A 10,242-nucleotide genomic window follows, 5' to 3' on the forward strand; every position below is an offset into this window, starting at 1 on the left:
GAAAAGATATACCACATTTTTCTTTATTCATTCATCATTGATGGTCATTTAGCTTGTTTCCACCTTTTCGCAATTAGGAATCATTCTGTGGTGAACATTCTTTTTTTTTTTTTTTTTTTTTTTTTTTTTAACTTTTATGGCCACATCTGTGGCATATGGAATTTCCTGCTCCAGGGATTGAATCCAAGCTGCAGCTATGACATCAGCAGATCCTCTAACCCACTACTCCAGGCTGGGGATTGAATCCACACCTCCTCAGCAACCTGAGCCACTGCAGTCAGGTTCTTAATCCACCTCACCACAGCAGGAACTCCTACGATGAACATTCTTGTACAAGTGTTTTGTTTTATTTTGATTTTTTGTTTTTTCGGCCGCATTTGCCGCATATGAAGTTCCCAGGTTAGGGGTCAAATTGGAGCTGCAGCTGTAGACCTATGCCACAACCACAGCAGTGTGGGATCCAAGCCACATCTGGCCCTACACTGCAGCTTGCGGCAGTGCCAGATCCTTGACTAAGTGAGGCCCGGGATCAAACCCGTATCTTCACAGGCACTATGTTGGGTCACAAAGGGAATTCCTTTGTACAAGTTTTTTGTGTGGACATGTTTTTGTTTTGCTTGAGAATATACCTAAGAGTGGAATTACTGGGTCACATGGTAACTGTGTTTAATTGAGGAACTGCTAGCCTGTTTTTCAAAATGGATGTACCACTTGCCACTATACATTCTAGGAGCAGTGTATAAGGGTTCCAATATTTCCACATCCTTGCCAACAATTATTTCTGACTTTCAGATTTTCATTCTAGTGAGTGTGAAGTTGTATCTATGGTTTCTGTATTTTGTTGATTTTTTTCAAAGAACCAGCTACTGATTTTCTCTACTGTTCTCTTCTCTATATCATTAATTTCTGCTCCAATCTTTTTTTTGGCCACACCTGCAGCAAATGGAAGTTCCTGGGCCAGAGATTGAACCTGTGTCCCAGCAGTTATGACACCAAATGCTTAACCCACTGAGCCACCAGGGAACTCTTGTGCTCCATTCTTTGTTCCCGTCTTTCTGCTTGCTTTAAGTTTAGTTTGCTCTGCCTTTTCCAGTGTTTAAGGTAAAGGTTAGATTATTAATTGGAAATCTTTCTTATGTTTTTTATTTATTTTTTTTAATGATCATAGCAATCTGATTTCACAGGATTTCCATCCTTTCTTATGTTTTTTAAATGATTTTTATTTTTTCCATTATAGTTGGTTTACTGTGTTCTGTCAATTTTCTACTGTACAGCAAAATGACCCAGTCACACACGTGTACACACACACACACACATTCTTTTTCTCACATTATCTGCTATCATGCTCCATCACAAGTGTCTAGATATAGTTCCCAGTGCTATACAGCAGGATCTCATTGCTTATCCATTCCAAAGGCAATAGTTTGCACATTTTAATATAGGCATTTACAGGTATAAATTTCTCTCTGAGAACAGCTTTAGTTACGTCCCATAATTTTTGTATATTGTATCTTCATTTTCATTCATCTCCATATATTTCCTAATTTCCTTTGTGATTTCTTCTTTGACCCACTAGTTAGTTAGGAATATATTGCTTAATTTCTCCATGTTTATGAATTCCCCAAATCTGCTTTTGCTGTTGATTTCTAATTTCATTCTATTGTGGTTGGAGAACATACTTCATATTACTTCAGTCCTTTTACGTTTATTGAGGTTCATTTTATAGTTTAGCATATAGTCTCTCCTGGACAGTGTTTTATGCACATTGGGGAAGAATATGTATTCTACTGCTGTTGGGTAGAATGTTTTATAGATGTCTGTTAGGTTGCATTGTTTTATAGTATTATTTGTTTGAGTCTTTTGTTCTCTTGTTGGTCTTTTCTCTAGTTGCTCTGTATACATTATTGAAAGTGGGGTATTGAAGCCTCTACTTATTGTTTTTGAATTATCTATTTCTCCCTTAATTTGAGTTTTTTGCTTCATGTATTCTGTTGCTCTGTTATTACGTGCATGTGTTTGTAATTGTTATGTCTTCCTGATGAATTAACATTTTCATTGTCATAAAATGTTCCTCTTGGAGTTCCCATTGTGGCTCAGCAGTTTGGAACCTGACATAGTGTCTATGAGGATGTGGGTTCGATCCCTGGCCTCACTCAGTGGGTTAAGGATCTAGAGCTGCTACAAACTGTGCAGTTGCAGATGTAGCTCGGATTTGACCCCTAGCCTGGGAACTTCCATTTGCCTCAGGAGGGCTCTAAAAAGGGGAAAAAAGCAGGGGGGTCATCTCCTGTAGAGAACATATCCTCGGATTAAAACAACAACAACAAAGAAATCCAGTCTGACAACCTTCGCTTCTTGATTGGATTGTTTACTTCATAGTCAGCATTATTACTATGTTATTTTGAGAGACATTTCTTTTGTGTTCCTATGTTATAAGGCCCCTTTCAAAGTTATGGGACCTTTCTGCTTCTTGTGAGAACAAACGCCTCTGGGCTTCTCTGATGCTGATAATGAACAAGCTAAGGAGAACAAAAGCTGGGGACAGGAATGAGGGAGGATGGGCTGAAAGGGGAATGAGTGGGGGAAGCGGAGGCTCACACACATCCTGGCTGAGTCCTATTAGGTGCCTTCCACTTAAGCCTCTCAAGCCAGTTTTCCGTACCCCGTGTCATCTCCCTCTTTCCTTGTGGATGAGAATCTTGGAGGTAGGGAATGTCCAATTTGTAATCTGCTCTTTAGTCAAAATCTCTGTGGTCTAGTTGGTGGTTTTCCTTTCTCGCCACTCAGGGAGAAACCGGGGTCCCTGATTTTGGACAGCTTTGAGAGGAGCTGCATCTTTAAAAGTGGACCGCTTTTCCAAAATGGAACAGCTGCCTGTCCTGATGGGCAGAACTTCCCGAAGAAATGACTAAATTCTCATCGAAGACAACCCCAGGTTCAGAGTGAGCACTGTCAATAGCCCAGAGCCGCAGTTCTCCTCTGATCGGGGTTTATGGGGCGGAGGAAGGATGAGGTGAAGCATTACCTTGTTGCTGAAGGACAGAGGCCCCGCCTCCTCCAGGGCCTGCAGTGATCCCATATTAGCCAGAGAGTGAATGGGCCAGAAATGGATGGCCCTGCAAGGGGGGCAGAGGCTGGATCAGCCTGAGGGGACACTTCCAATAGAAGAGAAGAGGGGAGACAAAATGAGGGCAACACCAGAAGGACTTGTGTCCACAGAATGAGCAGATCCTCTGGGCAGCCACCAAAGCCAACACATTTGCTAGCCCGGAACTTTGTCTGAAGCAGAAGTGAGGACACACATCTCGGTAGGGGGCTTTGCTTCTCTCAGGGCTAGAGCTTCATTTAAATTCTCCAGCCTGGGAGTTGAGAGCACCTTGTTTGCTTCTTAGTAGCTTTGGCTAGAGGTCAAAGTACCGTGGACAGGTGGACCTCCGGAGTGGAGCGGTCCTTCGTGGCTCTCTCTCCTCATCCAAGAAGCAGCCTTTCTCTTTGACCCCTCTCTTCCTGCCTACCTGCGTCCTTTCTCTTTTGCTTGGCCTCCTCCTGGCCAGCCTTCCTCCGTTGTGGCTGTGGGCTTCGCTGCTCCTGTCGGGGTGTTGCCACAAGGGGAGGAAGTGTCCCTCCCTCCCTCCCTCCCTCCGTTCATCTCTCCTGATGCCCGGGGAACCTCTGAGAACCAGGAATAGAGCTCCCCACCCACTGCTTTGCTTTGTTTTTGCCCCCAGGAGCTCCTGCACTATTTAATCGGTACCCTGCTCCTCCTAATCGCATCCATCGTGGCGGCCTCCAAGAGTTACGGCCAGAGTGGACTGGTGGCTGGAGCGGTGAGGACCTTCCCAGGAGGCGTCAGGAATGAATTCACATTCCGAATGCTCATTTTCTTCCTCACAGGGCAGCAAAGGAATTGTTCCCAAGGGTCCTTCTTTCTTGGAATCAGTCCCTGCCTTGATCCACCAGGCATCAAAGAGCCTTAAACTTGAGCCCACACTGGAGGGTGTCAGAAGGTGGATCAGCAGGACCGTCGCAAAGTCAAACGGCCTCAGCAGCCCAGGCCTCTCTGTCTTAACAGCCACTGTTTAAACCAGGGAGCAGATCAGTTTTAATTCTCATGTTTTAATTCTCATGCCAACTCTGGTTATTTGCTCGTGGCTGCCTCCGCCCTGTGCAGGGGAAGATTCTGAGGCCTCTTTTGGGCCCAGGGGAACAGTACTATAATCAGCTAGTGATACCTGCTGTGAGTCCCAGCTCTGCCATTCCTGATTTTTAACCACTTTCAGGTTGGGAAACACTCCTCCAAATTTCAGAGGTGAAAATGGATCCCATCTACTAGCCTGAACAGAAGTAGCAGGGACGTATACCAAAATATAGTGCTGTGGGAACAATGTATGTTTATCACATATTCATACAAATAGGCATATGTGCATATGCATTACCTTTTTTTTTTTTTTTTTTTTTTTTTTGCTTTTTAGGGCTGCACCCACTGCATATGGATACTCCCAGGCTAGGGGTCAAATCGGAGCTACAGCCTCTGGCCTATGCCACAGCCATGGCAATGCAGGATTCAAGCCAAGTTTGCAACCTACACCACAGCTCACAGCAACGCCAGATCCTTAACCCACTGAGCAAGGCCAAGGATCGAACCCATGTCCTCATGTATACTAGTTGGGTTAATTACCACTGAGCCACAGCAGGAACTCCTATATGCATTACTTTTTAAAGATTTATAGTTTCCTATCATCTGATTTCTCATTCAGCTCATTATTTACAATTTGGTATCCTGTGGGCCAGAACTGATTTGCCTCACTTTTAAAATGAGTTTTAAGAAAAACTCTGTGTGTGTGTATGTGTATAGTCACTCACTTCCACATGGTACCAAAATTCTCTTGACTTAGGGCTGAGAGTGGGTGAGAGCCTGGATTTCCCCTGAGGGATGGAGGCTGCCCAGGGCAGAAGGTCATTGCAGAGGGGCAGCCAAACCCCTGAGCACTTGTGCCCCTTAATCACGTCCCACAGCCCACTGTCCCATCCCACTCCCAAATAGTTTCCGAGAGGAAGGAAGCTGCCCACCTGCCCACCTGCAGGCAGGCTGGTGGAGGAGCCACAGAGGAGATGTGTGCCCAGTGTGTTTCAGGACCACGAGGGGAGATTCCCACTGGGTTTTCCAATGCAGGTTGCACATCCCAGTGTTAGCCTTGGAATCCCAATAAACCCCATTTGTCATACACTATCTCTCTGCCTAGGACCAAGCATGGGCCCAGGGTAGGGAGGGGCCAGAAGAAATAAAAAGATATGGTCTCTGCTTACGAGAAAGTGGTCATCTAGCTTAGGAGTCGAGGCCAAGGCATGTGAAACAATTAGCACACAAGGCACTGTCATCCAGAATAGCATTGTGCTGCCCTATAATAAACTGTTCAATTATGCAGTGGGGACAGTTGGAGACCGGGATGGTGTATAATGTGCTAATTGTGCAGAACAGACAATGAGAGGCCGGGACAGGCTCTAATAGGCAGATTATGTGGTGCAGACAATTGGTACAAAAGGAGCCAAGGAAACAGACAAGGGGGATGGGGAGGCGGGCGCAGGCCGATGGGGCAGCCATGTGTGTAAACCAGCAGCCAGGCTGAAGAAGGAACCAATCTCGGAAAATCCGGCTGCTCCTGGGCAGTTCCTACTGAATGTTAGAGGGCTTCTGGCTGTGCAGTTGGCAAGCCCAAGGACACCTGTGCAACAAGCAAACAGAGGTGAATTCTGGGCTCAAATCCCAGATCTGGCCCTTGCTGTCTCTGTGGTCCTGAGCTAAACAGTTGGCCTCCTGTTCCTCATTTCTTGAGCTGGACAACGAGAAGGGAGGGGTGAAGCAGCGCCCACCCAGCAGAGCTGTGAGGATTAAAGGAACCTGCACACCTAAAGGGCTTAGAACACTTCCTTGTATGAAATAAGTGGCCAATTTTAGCTATCGCAGCTGCCAGTAATATTGACAAGTCAGGAAAGACTACAGGCTTCCATGTTCCAAAGGTAAAGGCCCCTGAGTCTGTGCCTACTTCTCTTTCCATCATTTAATGAGCTTCCTGTGAGCCCCTTTCCTCATCTACAAGATGAGGCAGCTGCTCTGGGCTAGGGCCTCACAGTTTAGCATGGGGAGGACTCGGAAAGGAAAGGAGCACTGCCTGTATTTATAATATTGCTAATATTGCTACAGCCTAATATTGCTTAAATGTGTGCATACCTAAGACTGGATATCGAGGCCTCAGCTTTGACATCAGCTGTAGAACAGAACAGAAGACCTTTATGGATGAAGTGAAACAGTGGTACCACACCAAGAAAATCCATTTGAACATAAAAATGTTAAAAACCCGGAGCTCCCGTTGTGGCTCAGTGGTTAATGAATCCAACTAGGAACCATGAGGTTGCAGGTTCGGTCCCTGCCCTTGCTCAGTGGGTTAAGGATCCGGCATTGCCATGAGCTGTGGTGCAGGTCTCATATGTGACTCGGATCCTGTGTTGCTGTGGCTCTGGCATAGGCTGGTGGCTACAGCTCCAATTGGACCCCCTAGCCTGGGAACCTATGTGTGCCACGGGAGCAGCCATAGAAAAGGCAAAAAGACAAAAAAAAAAAAAGTTAAAAACCCAAATTAAGGGAGTTCCCATTGTGGCTCAGTGGCTTAAGAACCCGACTAGTATCCACGAGCATGCAGGTTCAATCCCTGGCCTCGCTCAGTGGGTTAAGGATCCAGTGTTGCCCTGAGCTGTGGTGTAGGTCATGGATCTGGCCTGGACCTGGCGTTGCTGTGGCTGTGGTGTAGGCTGGCAGCTGCAGCTCTGATTTGACCCCTAGCCTGGGAGCTTCCTTCCATGTGCCGTGAATGGAGCCCTAAAAAGAAAATACCTAATTCCTCCTTTTTCTTCCTTATTGGCCAGGATAATTAAAGTCCAGTGGCTTGGCCCTAGCTCGGTAGTAAAGGTAAACCCAAGAGTGGCACAAACTTGCCTAGAGGAGGGCTGAGGGCTGGGAGCCTGGCTGTGTCCCCGCTGAGGGTCAAAGCCTCACCTCCCTGCCTGAATAAGGACAGGTGGCTGGGCCCAGTGAGTCCCTGAGCTCCCTCCTGCTCACAGCTGGTACTTGGGATGAACAGGCACAGGGATGAACAGCAGAAAGCAGCCTGACTGGCCCTTGGCTTGGGCATTTCCTGTCCCCTGTCTCCCTGCAGATCTTCGGTTTCCTGGCCACCTTCCTCTGCCTGGCGAGCGTGTGGTTGTCTTACAAGATCTCGTGTGTGACCCAGTCAACAGGTGAGTTCTGGTCTGAACACAGATGACCCTGAAGCTTCCTTCTGCACAGGAACGGGAGGGGATGAGCTCTGAAGCTTGGCAGTAGGGAATTACCCTGGCACACAGGACCCTTCGCTGCTAGCCTGTCACCACCTCGCCCCGGCCACCTGACATCTCAGTCCCTGATGGAGAAGCGTTTTCTTTAAGTTTCCTAATGACAAAAATAAAATGTAGTATATTTAGAAAATAGAAATAAGAAAAAAAATTTAAATAAAAACTTATCACACTACTACCCAGACGTAGCACCTCCTAGGTATCATCAGTCCAGTATTTTGTCTCTTTGAATATGTAGAGCAGTATAGATATGTTTTTGTTTGTTTGTTTTGCTGCACTCATGGCATGTGGAAGTTCTCAGGCCAGGGATCAAACCCACACCACAGAAGCAACCCAAGCTGCTGCAGAGACAATGCTGGCTCTTTAACCAGCTGTGCTACAAGGGAACTCCCCAGACGGGCTTTTATTGAAGGATCTGACTTCATGTATTATTTTGTAACCTGCTCTTCTGCTCCTGCCCAAACTGCTATCAGGCACTTCCCCTAGAGTCATTAAATAGCCTTGGCTGTCATTCTTCATGGCTCCATGGTGTTGCACTGACTCCTTTGCATGTTGGTGCCAAAGTTTACTTGTCTCCTATTTATGGGCATTATGTTTGGTTTTTGATTTGTTTTAAATTCTTTCAAAAAAAAAAAATCTTTCCTACCTAACAGTGCTGTAATGATCATCCTTGTCAATATATCCCCGTATACACAGCTAATATTACTTTTTATCTTTAGACTAACTTCCTAGAAATGAAACTGCTGAAAGCTGAACAAGCTGGTTTGGTTAATTTACTTCTTTCTTTGATCCAGCACCTTCTTCTTTATTCTTTTTCTTTGTTTTAAAAATATGTCTTAAAAATAACAAAGCACCAAAATAAATAAATAAATAATAAAGGAGTTCCCTTCATGGCTCAGCAGTTAATGAACCCAGCTAGGATCCATGAGGATGCAGGTTCGATCCTTGGCCTTGCTCAGTGAGTTAAGGAGCCTACATTGCAGTGAGCTGTGATGTAGGTCGAAGACTCAGCTGGGATCCTGTGTGTCTACGGCTGTGGCATAGGCGGCAGCTACAGCTCCCATTCAACCCCTAGCCTGGGAACTTCCATGTGCTGCGGCTGTGGCCCTAAAAAGAAAAAAAAAAAAAAAGAGGGACATTCTTTCACATGCTACACCATAGATGAACTCTGGGGACTTTCATATGCCTCTGGTGCTGCCCTTAAAAAGAAAAAAAAGACAAAAAATAAAAATACCAAAGCACCTTATGTGGCCCAGCAGAGAGGTTACCATAGCAGAGCTTCAGTCTCCTTCCCACTGACAAAAAGCTAACAGAAAGCCAGATGAAAGAAGCCAGTCACCAAGGACATCTTGTAGGATTCCCTTTAAGAGAAATGTCCAGAACAGACAAATCCATAGAGGCAGAGAGTAAGGGGTGGTTGCTTAGGACTGGAGTTGGGAGGAGGATACAGGGGTGAGTTCGCATGTGTATACGGCTTCTTTCTGAAGTGATGAAAATGTACTAAAATTGTGGGTATAGTTGCACAATTCTGTGAATATAGTGAAAACCACAGAAGTCCACACTTTAAACGGATAAACTGTGTAGTATATGAATTATAGCTCTGTAAAGCTGTTTAAGAAAAAGGGGGAAATGATGAAAAAAGAGAATGTGCGAAAAAGTTTAACAGGTGATGTCCCAAGTTGACAAATGCATAAATATTGGTGTAAATATTTTAGTTAAAATTAGGGAGGAAGAGCCAAAAGAAACAGCCGAAGGGTTTCAGGTACCTCTGAGGAGGAAGCCTGGGGTGGGGAGGAGTGGGGAAAGGAATCCCCTCGGCACTATTTCATTTATTTCATGTTTTAGAAATGTATTAGAAAGGCGCAGCATGGTTCCTACAGGAGCAGGTGCAGGCACGGATGCAGCACATGCGCAGCCCTGCCCGCCAAGCCCTCCAGACTCTGCCCCTTTTTTCCACAGATGCAGACGTCTGATGACGCTCCAGCACCACACTGCTCCCCCTGGCTCTGCAGGAGGCCCTGCAGGACCGATGGCCCAGCCCACGGGAGGGTCACGGGCGGCACCCCCAGGAGAGACCAGGGTCTGTGTCCCTGTGCCAGATCCCCTGCCGGTGGACAAGGGAGGGGCTTTTCCTCTGGCTCCTAAGCTGCTCCAGCCTCTCTCTCCAGCTTTCCTCATTTCTTCCCTGTCTGGAAAAGAAAAGCAGCCTCCAGGGAAATCTGGTCTCTCCCTCCTGCTTTAGAACTGCCTCAGGGACTTGATGACCCCGCTCAAGGTGAAGGAGGGGTTTCTGAATTCTCCCGCGGAAACCTGCCTTTCTCCCCAGCCTTTAGGGGTAGGGACGCTGCCTTAAGTCCTCTTATAAAAACACAGCCACCTCTTAATTTATCTAGCTTGGAAATCTGGTTTTGAAGGTACCCTCTTTCTTAAAGGGAGGCCTGTGGAAGCTCCGTGGGGTCAGACTGGCCCCAAACAGGAGATCTCACTGCTCCTTTCCTGTTCTTACCATTGTGAACATGTTTTTTATGTGTTTTTTAATAAAATGTTGACTTGGCCAATTGCAGGAGGATTTCTTATTAAACTAGAAGAAGGCTGTAGAACCAGAGTGAAGGGCAGGGGGACCCCAAAACTCCTGGGGAAAGCCTTTGATGCTACCTGGGAGCCCACTGGGTTTGTGGGCCCCACTGAAGGTGAGAAGAGGAAAGGATGCAGGCGATACTGGCTTCCCAAGTTACGTGGGTTTTCCAAGTAAACTGATATTAAGGGTGGACCCCAGTGCTATTTCCATGACTCAAAAGCAATGCAGGCATTCTTTCAAAAAAGGGACATTCTCAGGAGTTTCCACTGTGGCTCAGT

General features: G+C 46.3%; 1 protein-coding gene across 3 annotated transcripts in view; it reads left to right on the forward strand.

Moving 5' to 3' along the window:
- CMTM7 (CKLF like MARVEL transmembrane domain containing 7) overlaps window positions 1-9,944 on the forward strand; it is a 52,221-nt gene extending 42,277 nt beyond the window's left edge. For 2 of the 3 annotated variants that reach the window (NM_001243922.1, XM_084986769.1), the window contains 3 exon segments: window positions 3,729-3,827; window positions 7,212-7,293; window positions 9,346-9,944. In NM_001243922.1, coding sequence (NP_001230851.1) covers window positions 3,729-3,827; window positions 7,212-7,293; window positions 9,346-9,359 — 195 coding nt within the window. In that variant the 3' untranslated portion in view covers window positions 9,360-9,944. 3 annotated transcript variants of the gene reach the window in all.
- The last annotated feature ends 298 nt before the right edge of the window (window positions 9,945-10,242 follow it).

The sequence above is a fragment of the Sus scrofa genome, chromosome 13, assembly GCF_054392235.1.
Source record: "Sus scrofa isolate SSC_HxYL_T2T_F1_AM1 chromosome 13, Sscrofa_HxYL_maternal_Yorkshire_Landrace_v2.0, whole genome shotgun sequence".
In the NCBI taxonomy this organism is placed as follows: Eukaryota; Metazoa; Chordata; class Mammalia; order Artiodactyla; family Suidae; genus Sus; species Sus scrofa.